Source organism: Mytilus edulis, chromosome 3, assembly GCF_963676685.1.
Source record: "Mytilus edulis chromosome 3, xbMytEdul2.2, whole genome shotgun sequence".
NCBI lineage: Eukaryota > Metazoa > Mollusca > Bivalvia > Mytilida > Mytilidae > Mytilus > Mytilus edulis.
Genome location: NC_092346.1, coordinates 98,396,608 through 98,411,765, shown reverse-complemented (window position 1 = coordinate 98,411,765; position 15,158 = coordinate 98,396,608). Strand labels below are relative to the sequence as shown.

The window sequence follows — 15,158 nt, the reverse complement described above, 5'->3', positions numbered from 1 at the left end:
AATATTACCCTGTCAATGAAGGAATGTAAAAAAATCTAAGCCCTTTGAAAGCATTTAAGATGATTTTTGTTGAGCTTGGACTTTTGTTGAAAAAGCGAGACTATTAGTTACATAGTGTGCTAGTGACCTAATATGGTATATATAGGGTCTGTAAATTCCACATGGGGTGAGAGCAAAGCTCGAATCCCCATATGGAATTTACCAACCTCATATATACTGTATTACGTCACTAGCACACTGTGTAACAAATTTATCTTACTGACTATCTTTACGTGTGCAATTTAGACTAGTGACCTATCAAAATGAGCAAGTCTTCAATACTGGTAGCATTAAGAAACTACTTCCATTGATCCTACAAAAACAGATGCCAACAATAACAACTTGTTAGGTTTAAATGTGTTTTATGAATTTATTTCAATCTTAATCATCAATTTCTTTGTCTGTTGAAACCTTTAAGATTTTTTTCAGTACCGTTTTGTTTTCATAAAGGGACGTAACACCACTTCTAACTGTGTATGATATAAGCCGCGCCTCTCTTCTAACCCAATATGGAATATAAAGGGACGTAACACCACTACTAACCGTGAATGAAATAAGCCCCGCCTCCCTACTTTCCTGATATAAATTATATACACAGTCTCCATGCCGACGCTTTTAACCAATCATATTCCTAAAAAATTTATGTATAGGAGGTAAGATAAATAGTGATCCTACATTCTGTCTGCAGCAACGTCCACAAATATTCACTCTGTGGTTAAAGTTTTTGAAATTTTAATAACTTGGACAGAAGCTTGTTTATGATCATAAGATAGTATCCAGAACTTTTTTTACAAAAAAAAAATTTGCAGAAAATTCACTGTTGTACTTTATAAAAGTAATTGATATAACATTATAGATCAACCACACAAAGTCATTGATATAACATTATAGACTTCAACCACACAAAGTCATTGATATAACATTATAGACTTCAACCACACAAAGTCATTGATATAACATTATAGACTTCAACCACACAAAGTCATTGATATAACATTATAGACCAACCACACAAAGTCATTGATATAACATTATAGACTTCAACCACACAAAGTCATTGATATAACATTATAGACTTCAACCACACAAAGTCATTGATATAACATTATAGACTTCAACCACACAAAGTCATTGATATAACATTATAGACTTCAACCACACAACTACCACACAAAGTCATTGATATTATAAAACATTATAGACTTCAACCACACAAAGTCATTGATATAACATTATAGACTTCAACCACACAAAGTCATTGATATAACATTATAGACTTCAACCACACAAAGTCATTGATATAACATTATAGACTTCTACCACACAAACCATTAAAATATCACTTTTAAAACAAAATTGAGTTTAATAAATCAATCTGCTCATGTGACAAACTCATAATTATACCAGGGTAGAACTGTTCTTACCCTGTGAGTCTGAAGTCCCCATGGAAACAGACTAGAAATATCTTGAAACAGTAGCGTCGACTTCTTCCACTCACGACTAAAGGAGTGAAATGGTGATCCATAAACTATATGTCGTAAAGCCTGCAAAACAAACAATTGGGTCTTATATTTAGTTGGATGCTGTTAAAACTCGATGCATTTGTTTGCAGCTGTCCTACATTTTCCAAGTCAGGTCCTATCAAAATTGTTCAGTGGTTGTTGTTTGTTGATGTGGTTCATTAGTGTTTCTCGTTTTTCAGATTAGACTGTTGGTTTTTTGTTTGAATGTTTTTCACTGGTCATTTTTGGGGCTCTTTATAGCTTGCAGCTCAGTGTGAGCCAATGATCCGTGTTGAATGCTGTACTTGTCCTTTAATGGTTTACTTTTACAAAAGTGTCTAAGATGGAGAGTTTTATCATTGGAACTTATATCACATCTTCTTATATCTATTTATACTGTGTATCATCAAGTCTTAAAATAATGAAAAGTGAATAAGGTCTATTAATTTTTTTTAATGAAATAATAGTGCTGAGTCACTGGCAACGGCTGGTAAAAGTTGGTAGGAAGACTTTATAAGAACAACTTATATCATCTGATACAGTTTTATGTGTGGTTAATTAATGATACAAAAATGTGGTTAATAAGATGATTCTTTCTACAACGTAGTAAGTTACTATTCATTTATAGTTTCCATTTTCTTACTGAAATGTTTTTTGGTTATTGGTCATTTTGAGTCTTATGTCCTTTTCTGAGTTTTGTTTACTTTCTATCATTATTGTTTTTATTCTTTTAACATGGAATTGGTTAAATAAACAAACAGATTTTAAGTACTATACACAAAATTACTTGTTAATTCAGTACCCGGTAATACCAATTAAATTAATTATTGCATATGATGTATATGTATGCATATAAAAATGAAACATAGAAGAGATTTAAAAGAAACATAAGCAAGAATTTTCTTCTTCCTAAAATTGGATATATTCTGCCAATTGTGTTCAACTTTATTAAGAGGTATTTAGATACTTACTATTGCAGTATCAATTGTTATAGGTGTACCACCAAGTAATCTACTAGAACGGGGTCGTAGTGTGTTGTCTACAAAATATAACATTCTATTAAATATTACACTTTCTAGCTATTACCTGTTCTGAATCTTATTAGTTCAATGCTTAACTCGTAGACTGCATGGCTCATAAGTATTCTTTTTTAACAAGAGTGCACACCCTGAAATGTCTCACTATCTTTACTAATCATTGATATTATGTTCATAGTCCTAAATATAAAGCTTTACTACAACCATCACATAAACTTAAAATGATCCAAGAAAATGAGGTCAAGGTTATATAAACCAAACAAGAAATTCATATACACCTTACAATCATTCAATACACTTAATATAGTTGAACTATTGCTTATAGATGCTAAGAAACAGACTTAACCAAGAAAACTAAAGATTGACCAATGAACCATGAAAATGTGGTCAAGGTCAGACGAACCAAGCCAGGCAGACATGTACAGCTTATAATTAATTCTTCCGAACAACAAATATAGTTGACCTATTGCTTATAGTTTAAGAAAAACAGACCAAAACTCAAAAACTTAACACTGGGAAATGAACTGTGAAAAAAGAGGTCAAGGTCAAATTAAACCTGGGAGATTGACATGTTCGTCATCAAATATTTTCATACACCAAATATAGTTGACCTATGGCATATATTATAAGAAAAAAAGACCAAAATCAAAAACTTAACTTTGACCACTGAGTCATGAAAATGAGGTCAAGGTCAGATAACACCTGCCAGCTAGGTATGTTCACCTTACAATCATTCCATACACCAAATATAGTAGACCTATTGCATACCGTATAAGAAAAATAGAATAAAACACAAAAACTTAACTATATCCACTGAACTATGAAAATGAGGTCAAGGTCAGATGACACCTGGCAGTTGGACATGTTCACCTTACAGTCCTTCCATACACCTAATATACTAGACCTATTGCCTATAGTATCTAAGATATATACTTGACCACCAAAATCTAACCTTGTTCACTGTTACATGAAATGAGGTCTAGGTCAAGTTAAAACTGTCTGACGGGCATGAGGAACTTGCAAGGTACGCACATACCAAATATAGTTATCCTATTACTTATAATAAAATAAAATTAACATTTCAAAAATCTTAACTTTTTTTCAAGTAGTCACTGAACCATGAAAATGAGTTCAAGGACAATAGACATGAGACGACAGAAACTTCGTAACAGACAGGCATCTGTATATAAAATATGAAGCACCCAGTTATTAAACTTTTAAGAATTAGCTAATCATGCTAATGCAGCCGCCGCACGATCAATATTCCTGTCAACTTTCTTCCACAAAAGTCGCAAGCTTGACAGAAATTGTAACAATGCAGTAACTAGAGGCTCTAAAGGGCCTATGTCACTCACCTTGTTCTATGTGCATATTAAACAAAGGACACAGATGGATTCATGACAAAATTGTGTTGTGGTGAAAGTGATGTGTTTGTAGATATTACTTTACTGAACACTCTTGCTGTTTACAATATATCTATCTATTATGCATTGTGCCCAGTAGTTAGAGAGAAAAACATTTTGTAAAAATTTACCAAAATTTACAAAATTTATGAAAATTGACTATAAAGGGCAATAACTCCTTAAGGGGTCAATTGACCATTTGGTCATGTTGACTTATTTGTAGATCCTACTTTGCTTAATATTATTGCTGTATTAACTTTATCTCTATCTATAATAATATTCAAGATAATAACCTAAAATGGCAAAATTTCCTTAAAATTACCAATTCAGGGGTGGCAACCCAACAATCCAACTACTGGTTGTCCTATTCATCTGAATATTTCAGGGCAAAAAGATCTTGACTTGATTTAGAATTTTACTCCATGTCAGAATTGCTCTAAATGCTTTGGTTTCAGAGTTATAAGCCAAAATCTACATTTTACCCCTATGTTCTATTTTAAGCCATGGCGGCCATCTTGGTTGGCTGGCCAGATCATTGAACCATCTTTTGAACTAAATACCCCAATGATGATTGTGTCTAAGTTTGGTTAAATTTGGCCCAGTAGTTTCAGGAGAAGATTTTTGTAAAAGATTACAAAAAATTAAGAAAAAATGGTAAATTTGACTATAAAGGGTAATAACTCCTTAAGGGGTCAACTGACCATTTTGGTAATTTTAACTTATTTGTAGATCTTACTTTGCTGAACATAATTGCTGCTTACAGTTTATCTTTATCTATATTAATATTCAAGATAATAACCAAAAACGGCAAAATTTCCTTAAAATTACCAATTTAGGTGCAGGAACACATCAACCAGTTGTCCGATTCATCTTTAAATTTCAGGGCAGATAGAAATTGCATTGATAAATTATATCACCCCCTGTCAGATTTGCTCTAAATGCTTTGGTTTCAGAGTTATAAGCCAAAATCTGAAACCAAAGCATTTAGAGCAAATCTGACAGGGGGTGATATTATTTATCAATGCAATGCCAAAATCTGAAACCAAAGCATTTAGAGCAAATCTGACAGGGAGTGATATTATTTATCAATGCAATTTCTATCTGCCCTGAAATTTCAGATGAATCGGACAACTGGTTGATGGGTTGATGCCCCTAAATTGGTAATTTTAAGGAAATTTTGCCGTTTAGTTTACCCCATATGTTCTATTTTTAGCCATGGCAGCCATCTTGGTTGGCTGGCGGGGTCATCAGACACAATTTTTGAACTTAATACCCAATGATGATTATGGCCAAGTTTGATTAAATTTGGCCCAGTAGTTTCAGAGGAGAAGATTTTTGTAAAAGTTAACAAACGACTCCGGACGCCAAGTGATTAGAAAAGCTCATTTGGCCCCTCGGGCCAGGTGAGCTAAAAATATTATCTGATATTTTCCATTAAAAACATCAAACACAAGCTATATAGGTGACAAAAATGTATCCATAGAACAGATGCCCCACTCACGCTATCATTTTCTATGTTCAGTCCACCATGGAATTGTATAAAAACTCTAATTTGACATTAAAATAAGAAAGATCATATCAAAGGGAACATTTGTACTAAGTTTCAATTTGATTGGACTTCATCAGAAACTATATATAGCTACCTTGACCAAAACCTATATTTAGGATATTTGAAGTTTAGCTTGGTTCCTGATCCAACTGGTCAGGTAGTTTCAAAGGACAGGATTTTTGTTAATGGACCACCACAAAGGATTGACCTGGAAGAGGATGAAAGACAACTTATTTCTCTTGGGTTTCCCATTGTAAAACTCACATGTACATCTAGCACAAGATATAAATTTGTAAGCTCTATTTAAATTGGCACACTTTGTAGGGTACATGTATTTTGTATTGTATACAACTATGCATGACCTTGCATGTTCCATATTATATCACTACACTGAACCAAGGTAATGTTTAATTCAAAGGGATAAAATCAATTGGACTTGAACATTTCAAACTTTGTTTTGATAACAGTTCAATGCATTGGAAATAATATAATACATTGGGGTCATTTAAAATGAAATATAATTTGGCACAATTTATATTTCAAATCAATTGGTGCAAAACAGGAGCTGTAAGGAACCAGAGAGCATTTAAAATTCTAAATATAATTACTTTTATTAGTTATATAAATTGTCTCAAAATCACTACTATGTTTAATTCTAGAATTAAATATGTGTTTAATTAGTGCATAAATGATATAGAAAAAAGAAGTGATAATTGTAAAAATCAAAATCCTGCGGACATGCACACTTCCATTATGTGTACAAACAAACCTACTAAATATGAAAGCTGTAGCTCAAATACTATAGGAGATAGTCGGAAATATCATATATATGAATGAATGAACAGGGGTAATTAATATGCCCCTCTACATTTTTTCAGGACGGCATAAAAACTTCATGCTTTGAAGCGCATCTTTCCCTCATTAAGTACCAGTGTACAGCCTAATGACATTCAAATTTTTGTTAAAAGAGAGATAAAAAAAATAGAATTTAACAAAAACTTGACATAATAAATAATATGAGGGCAAAATCTCAAATTAGCGCCCCTGTCTGTTAGTTTGACATATGCATGCATATATGCAAACTAACATAATACTTAAATTACCATATATAGATATATTCAGTTTATAATAATAAATATTTTCACACAAACTTGTAATGTTTTGTCAATATTGAATACCTACTTGAATGAGAAAATTTAGATAAAAGTATACTACTGCAATAAAATAGATTGGCTTATCTTTAAATCTATTTATTTTGTTGTTAAGACCATTTAATTCTCAAGTACTATACAGATAATTTTAACATGGACAACTATTTATTGATCTATATATCATATATTTCAATAATTAACACAATAAAAGGTACCTGGTAGTGTATAAGTAACTTCAATTTTGAGGACCGATTTAATATCTGTCAAAATTGTTTTCATTTTTATCAAATATTTATGGATTCATTGTATGTAACTTAATGATTAAGTACTTCTTTACCAATAAAACTTTATTGCATCTGTTTGAAAATTAAAGAACCTTAGTGAGCACGCTCACATACCCCACGTCCCCACATTGTCATTGGAGAAATTAAATAAGTATAAGAAAAAAAAATTGTATAAGAAAAAATATTGAATAATAATTTCCTGTCAATATACATAATATGTCCTTATTATCTACAAAATTTCATGAAATTCTGTTGTGTGTTTTCAGAGGAGTTGAGATGACAAACTGTTGCAGAAGTACATTGAAGCAAATAAGTTCAAAGGGGCATAACTCCTAGAAAAAAAATTGAACCGTAATTTCCTGTCGATATGCACATCTACATAGTATGTCCTTATTATCTACAAAGTTTCATGAAATTCTGTTGTGTGGTTTGAGAGGAGTTGCGATGACAAACTGTTGCAGTAGTACATTAAAGTAAATAAGTTCAAAGGGGCGTAACTCCTAGAAAAAAAATTGAATCGCAATTTCCCGTCAATATGCACAACTACATAGTATGTCCTTATTATCTGAAAAGGTTTCGTGAAATTCTGTTGTGTGGTTTGAGAGGAGTTGCGATGACAAACTGTTGCAGTAGTACATTAAAGTAAATAAGTTCAAAGGGGCGTAACTCCTAGAAAAAAAATTGAATCGCAATTTCCCGTCGATATGCACAACTACATAGTATGTCCTTATTATCTGAAAAGGTTTCGTGAAAATCTGTTGTGTGGTTTGAGAGGAGTTGCGATGACAAACTGTTGCAGTAGTATATTACAGTAAATAAGTTCAAAGGGGCGTAACTCCTAGAAAAAAAATTGAATCGCAATTTCCCGTCGATATGCACAACTACATAGTATATCCTTATTATCTGAAAAGGTTTCGTGAAATTCTGTTGTGTGGTTTGAGAGGAGTTGTGATGACAAGAAACAGGACTGACGGACGGACTGACGGACGGACGGACGGGTCAAAAACATTATACCCTCCGCAACTTCGTTGCGTGGGGTATAATAAACTATATACTTAAGTTAACTGAAAATAAGTTCAAAATTATCTTAATTTAAAAAAAAAACCCAGAAATGGAGGGAAAATTCCAAAATCTACACACTGAAGTATAAGTAACAAGAATGAGTCCATAGTACATGGATGCCCCACTTGCACTATCTATGTTCAATGGACCGTGAAATTGATATAAACAAGAATGTGTCCATAGTACACAGATGCCCCTCTCGAACGATCAATTTCTATGTTCAGTGGACTGTGAAATTGGGGTAAAAAATCTAATTTGGCATTCAAATTAGAAAGATCATATCATTGGGAATATGTATACTTAGTTTCAAGTTGATTGCACTTCAACTTCATCAAAAACTACCTTGACCAAAAACTTAAACCTGAAGCGGGACAGACGGACGAACAGACGCACAGACCAGAAAACATAATGCCCCTCTACTATCATAGGTGGGCATAAAAATATAATTTGGCATTAAAATTAAATCATACAGAACATGTGTACCAACTTTCAAGTTGTTCAGACTTCAACTTCATCAAAAACTACCTTGACCAAAAACTTTAACCTGAAGCAGGATAGACAGACAAACGAACAGACATACAAACGAAAGGACACACAGACCAGAAAACATAATGCTCCTCTACTTTCGTAGGTGGAGCATAAAAACAGGCAAACATAGATAATCAAACTGTATAATGATTGAATGGATCTAGGTGACCAAGCTTGGCCAGCTCTAACATATCTTATGTCTGACTCAGTAAGATTATCACCTGCATTGAACTTGACCTCTGGCCATGAATCCACATAAAATGTCTTGACCCTTTGAGTAAGTTTTGGTCGGTCATCTTCTTCTTCATCTCCAACATCACGGAATCCAACTCTTTTTCTCTGCAAAGACAGCATATAAAAAAACGTACTTTCAGTTGCCTTTGTAACATGGGCAAAAGTATTGTGCAAAGTTATCAAATGTTCTAGCATGTCAAGTGACAAATATTTCATACATATTCAGGACAATATGGTTTGAACATAATATAAGGGAGTGAAAAACTTTAAAATTAATAATCAAGGTAACAGAAGTGGATAAAACATGGACAACAATCTACAGAAAATCAAGAATTGGGTACAGACACACAAATATATGTTATACATATACATGATATATACAACAAATTAAAGTGCTGTGCAAAATCTTATAGAAAATGTTATTTGAAAGTGACAAAAGGTTATTAAGTTTCTGATGAGTAGTTAACACTGACACCTACATGTATGGTTGCTATATCATTAATGAAGTAGTTCAATTGTGGAAAGTTAATAGAAAATGTAGGTGAATTGTACACCTTTCAATAGATATTAAAAAAAATACTACCTGAATATTTAACAAAAAGATTTAATTGTCAATGTTATGTTAAATAGGTTTGTTTTATATCACTACTTTATTTGTTATAACAAGATTGGTTATGAACATCATATAGAATAAATTTAATTCAACCTTTAACTTTTTTTTCTTTTCTTTTTTTAAATATCTGCAGTATTATTACAGTATTTCTAAAAGAAAAATTAACATCACGGTAAGAATAAATGCTACAATTTATAATTTAAATCTAGTCTGATTTGAACATTATAGTTTGACCATAACTTGTGATAATAACAATACAGGAACAAGTCTGATGTTTAAGGGTCACAATAAGTGCCCATATGTACATGTACCTATGATGTGTTTATGAACTTTTTGCCAAAAAATACACAGTATATAGATGTTGCAACTTGGGAGAAATTAACAAAATCAGCTCATGTATGTTTGAAAACTAAAAACGGTGAAGGAAGATTGCAGAATTAGTAAAATAAAACACTTCAATGAAAGTTTGGTGTGATAAATAGTAAACTAGATGTCTAAATAGCCTGTATCGTACACATATTAAGTCTATGTGCATCTTTTACAATGGACACTCTTAAACATTATAGACAAGATTAAATTCATGACAAACAGTTGTTTTTTTAGTTTTGTAATGCGGATCAATAATTCTGTTTAAAATTTCTCACAATCTTCTGTTGATGTTGCCCAAAAAACAAGAAAAAGGCGTAAATTGTCTTTTAAGGTCAATCACTCCTTTGAAGAGTACTAGTCAACTAATGATTCTGGTACAATTTGACTTATTTGTTATATCCTGTCTTGCCAGTCCCAAGTCAGGAACTAGTATATAGTTCAGTGGTTGTTGCTGTTTCAAGTCTGTCTGATTTGTTTTTTGTAAATTGTTTCATTATAAGTTAGGACATTTGTTTTCTTGTATGAATTGTTTCACATTTTTCTTAGTTTGGCCTTTTATGGTCATATTTGCTATCTAATGTTTCTCCTGCCTTCTTTAGTTTTAAAGATAACCAGCAAAATTGAAAACAAATCATAAAATTTGTCATTTAAAGGTAATATTTAGTTAACTCCTATAAGAAATTGTCTGACAGTTTTGACATAAATGGATGGTAGATAGATTTCAACATTCTGATCCCCCCTTTTCCTGTCAGATTTTCTCTATTCTTATTCATTAGTGGCTTTAGTGATAACAAACAAAACTTGCATTTTACCCCTTAATGAAATTAAAGCCAAGTTGGTCATGTTGGTTGGCTGTGGCTGGTTTATTGGACACATTTTCTAAACTAGACATCCATTGAATGATGGTTGTGGTAAAAACTGGCCCAATAGTTTCAGATGAGATTTTTGTAAAGGCATGAAGGGTGAACGACAACAACAGATGCCAAGTGATGCAAACAACTCACTTGGCCCTTAGGTCAGGTGAGCTAACAACTCAATAATAACTTACTTTACGTGTATCTCCTTCCTAGTAAACAATATTTATATTAATTTTTAAACATGAAATAAGTTGCAGTCAGAACAACCTTTATACATTCAAATTATATTGAAAACAACATTCTTTAAACTAAACTTTATCTAGAATGCACTAAAGAGAGCAAAGATCCAATGACTTAATTATTGTAAACTATAAAGGAGTGGACATATCATTCTACAAAATGTAACCCAAAACTTGTATTCAACATTCAATGTGTTGTTGTAATTATTGTTAAAATACATGTACACATGTATCAATGAATATTGACAAGACTCCATGACAGAAGATATAGTAAATGAAAATTCAAATAAATATAATTTAAATAAGCAATGAATTAGCATGTTCACCATTCCTTATATGGAGGGATGAAATACTTTCGATCGCGCTACACTGTACGGCGTAGAAAAGGTTTGTGATGGTGAAAGTTACTCCATCGTTCAATCACCATGTGTACTGACACTAAATGCATTAAAGATAGATTACATGCACACATGTACATTAATCACAGAATAAGAAGCAAGATTAACAGGACCCATGTCTCTTAACCTCTCTGGCAGAGAAAAGAAAATGTATGTGTTGTCTTATTTGAAAATGGATTTTGTTAACATGTTTTACTCACTTTATTATCTTTCAGGCCAAATACAATACTGTTGTCAAAAAGTTTTAAAAGCCTATCAAGTCGTTCTCTCTCTTCACCAGGGGAAGACAACCCCAGATTTGTTGTTTTTGTAGTTGCCATTGCAACAATTCATAGTCCTCTCTTTTTGTGAAAATGCTGAAACAAATTGAAAAAATGCATAAATATTTTTGGCATGCATATGTGCACTACTGTATGATCATCATGGCCAGAACTGTTATAATAGAAATAAAGATGGGCACACCAGTGACGGATCAAGAAGTTTTCAAAAGAGAGGGCACACTGACTACCTAAGAGGGACTTGCTCCAGTCATGCTTCAGTGATTTCCTTTATAATCAACAAACTTTTCTCACAAAAGGGGTGTTGGGGGATTGGCCCAGGCCCCTGGCACCCCCTAAAATCAACCTCTGCTCACTATACACATGATAAGTATACATTGACTTAAAAGTCTTACCTGGGTGAATTCAGGTGCCCTGGCGTAACCTCATTACATTTGTATATCTAGGGATGAATTCAGCTGCCATGGAGAACCACAAGTAAAGATCATGTCTTTATTCAGAAATATACATGCACATTTGTACATGTACCTTCTCACTAAAGATAAGGGCTGAACACAAACATGTACATGTACATTGTAGGAGCACTGGAAAGAAATCTCATTAAAAACCAGTGTGCCTTGCTTAATGTAATAAACCTCACTTAAAGTCATGTGAATCCTTAATTACAAAAAAGGAAAATATTTTTGTTCCTTGAATGGCTTTGTTTTACCATGAAACATGTGTATATATATATATATATATGTATTTACATGGACTTTCTTTAAAAAAAAGAGAATATTTTATCTTTTTAAAATCTTTAGAAATATACTGCTATATGTATTTTAATTATTGTATTCCATTATCACTTTTTCGTATGCTGTGACCTTACTCAGTTAACTATGAAACCTCTCCTTTGTACTTCAGCAACTGCACAGCATAAGTGTCGGTGCATTACGTTTGTGCGCAAATATCATTACGTTTGCACACAGTTTTTTTATTACATTTACGCCCATTTATTTTATAGGTGAACACAGGTAAACCTTAATTTTTTAATTTTTTTTCCAAGTACAAGGACCTCTTCCGTTAGTCTTAGTTCCCATTCTCACCAACGAGGAGGTGGAAGTTGGATTTCAAGCAGGATCAGTCCGTTTTATATTCTGTCAATACGGAAAGTAAATTCATTTATACTATGAATTAGTTTTACCTGGTTTGTTGCAGAAAAACGAAATGAGCTGAATATGAAGAATTAGATATATAATATTTGAAGTAACAAATATTTTCAAAATCAAAAATTGATCGTTATAGTCATATCTTTTATGAAAATTAACAAAATTAGAGTCATTTCTATCTTTATATTATTTTTATTTATATTACATTTCTTTTTACCTTAGTTTACCTATAAAATAAATGCGCGCAAATGTAATCAAAAGCTGCGTGCAAACGTTAAATAATTTAATCCCCAAATGTCAGATTGTCAGATGAAGGAATAGGTAAACAAACATTGAATTTAGATATTGTTGATAGATTCTGAAATTAAAATTTCATACACCAAATCATATATACATTTTAGTAACTGTTATGACAAAGTCTAATTAACAAATAAAAAGCATGGGAGAAAAAGTCTGACTTATTATCTTATTATGCTCTTTAAACTTTTGCATGTTTAAATGAGGTCTTAGTCTGGTGAACCCTGTCTGACGAATATGTAGACCCTGCAATGATTACAAATATCCCTGTCCAGATACACGTGAATTGAATTACCAGAAAATCACTAGATAAAAAAGAGGGGTGAAAGACACCAAAAGGATGTTCAAACTCTTAAATTATAATGATCTGACAAAATCATGGCAAAAAAAAAGATATCGTTGTCATTTTTCTTAGGTTCTTTAGTTACCTATTATGACATCAGACTCAAACTTATTCTAAACTGAGTTTTACTGTATATGTATTGCTGCAGTTTTTCTACATTCGCTAGAGGTGCATGTGATGTATATTGATATTTCAAGAAATAAGTTTAACCTGATGTTCAGTCGTTGTAGTTTGTTGATGTGGTTCACAAGTGTTTTGTTTTTTTATGTATGTACAATGTACATGTAGATAAGACTTTTTTTTTTTTTTTTTAATGGCCGGAATGGTTTTACACTACTCACTAGTCATTTATTACTTTTAAATTACTGTTTGGTTAGTCCAAATAATTATGACGTCTTGCTTTGACACCTTTCAAGACGTCATAAATATTTGGACTACTGTTTTATGTGCTCAGCCTGAGACTACTATTACACATGTGTTATAGTAGTCTCAGGCTCAGCCAAGTCTCTGTGTTCAGTACCTGGAGGTTACGGACTATCTTTTTCGGTATAACTGTGCCGACAGCAGTTGCCAAATCATACCCTGTTCCAACTAAAAAACATACCCTGTTCTACAACAATAATATTGAAAAATATACCCTATTCTATACACGCTCAGAAAATGTATACCATGTTCTAGACTGTATAATCTAGATGCAGCTCTAGATCTAGACCCGGGTTCTAGACTGTATCTTAAACAGTTAAACAATCGATCCTGTTCTAGATAAATACTTTGTTTATAAAAGACCCTGTTCTCACCAGCAGGACATAGACAACTGAACCTGTTTTACTAAAATTATAGGAAGAAACCCCCCCCCCCCCCCCCCACCCCCAAAGGCATGTAGTTAAAGATTAAAAAACGCCTCTGTGTCGACTCAACATATTATTGTATTTAAAATGAATTAACTTACAGTATGCGTGACTATTCCATAATTGCGTGCAACTGTGTGAATATTGATGATTTAGAGCTAAAGGATGTTTACAATTAATCTTGGTCGACTAATTTAAAGTTAAGTGTTGTTTTTATGTCCCAGAAAAATTTATGACTTTCATCCTGATCATGTTGCCAAAGACGCTTTTCTCTTCGGAACTCCTCTAGAAAAATGGCGGGAAAATGATTTTTTTTAAAAGAATCATCTCTCACTTTAAAGTTTTAATGCAAGATTCTACATGAGCATAGACACTCGTCATGTGTTTTATCTAATCACTCGTAGTCGTATTGAAAAGAGTAATGGTTTTTTTTTTCTGGACAAATTTTTTTTTTCGCCAGCGGCGAAAAACAATCTATTTTTTTCGCGACAAGTCGAAAACATTTTTTTTCTTTCAATTTTAGCATTACATATAGTGGACGCTGAGGGTGAAAAAAACATTTTTTTTTTTCTCAGAATCAAAAACAAATTATTTTTTTCTCCAAAAACTGGAAACAAACTTTTTTTTTCAAAAAAAACCCATAGCCCCCCCCCCCCCCCCCCCCCCCCCAGAAAATCAAATGGTTGCTGCCTTACATGTATTATTTATAATATGTCATTGGTGTATTACGTGGCCGGCAGATTTTAGAAATACATATATTCTGGCACACATCCAGCTGAGATTATAATATAGCTGTGGATATTTTGTGGTCTCTGGTTGAAATATCTTTATTCAAACCGGCAAATAAGCTTATTTCTATTTCCTTGTAAAGAGTTAGAAATTTTAATATTTACTGCTGTTGATCTCAGGGTGAGCTGTAATTAAGTTACAGCTAGTAGATCAGTTATCTTATATATACTCGGGCTTTTCAATATTTTGA

The 15,158-nt window shown here is 32.6% G+C and overlaps 1 protein-coding gene across 2 annotated transcripts in view; it reads right to left on the bottom strand.

Annotated features, from left to right (window-relative positions):
• LOC139517910 (inactive ubiquitin carboxyl-terminal hydrolase MINDY-4B-like) overlaps positions 1-14,463 on the bottom strand; it is a 37,549-nt gene extending 23,086 nt beyond the window's left edge. Inside the window, exons 1-6 of one of the 2 annotated variants that reach the window (XM_071309435.1) lie at positions 14,281-14,443; positions 11,466-11,621; positions 10,820-10,837; positions 8,777-8,894; positions 2,513-2,580; positions 1,464-1,583 (exon numbers count right to left, since the gene is read on the bottom strand). In XM_071309435.1, the coding sequence (XP_071165536.1) occupies positions 1,464-1,583; positions 2,513-2,580; positions 8,777-8,894; positions 10,820-10,837; positions 11,466-11,585 (444 nt within the window). In that variant the 5' untranslated portion in view covers positions 11,586-11,621; positions 14,281-14,443. Of the gene's footprint in view, positions 1-1,463; positions 1,584-2,512; positions 2,581-8,776; positions 8,895-10,819; positions 10,838-11,465; positions 11,622-14,280 lie in introns of both variants that reach the window. The other variant, XM_071309436.1, reaches the window with a different exon arrangement.
• Between the last annotated feature and the right edge of the window lie 695 nt (positions 14,464-15,158).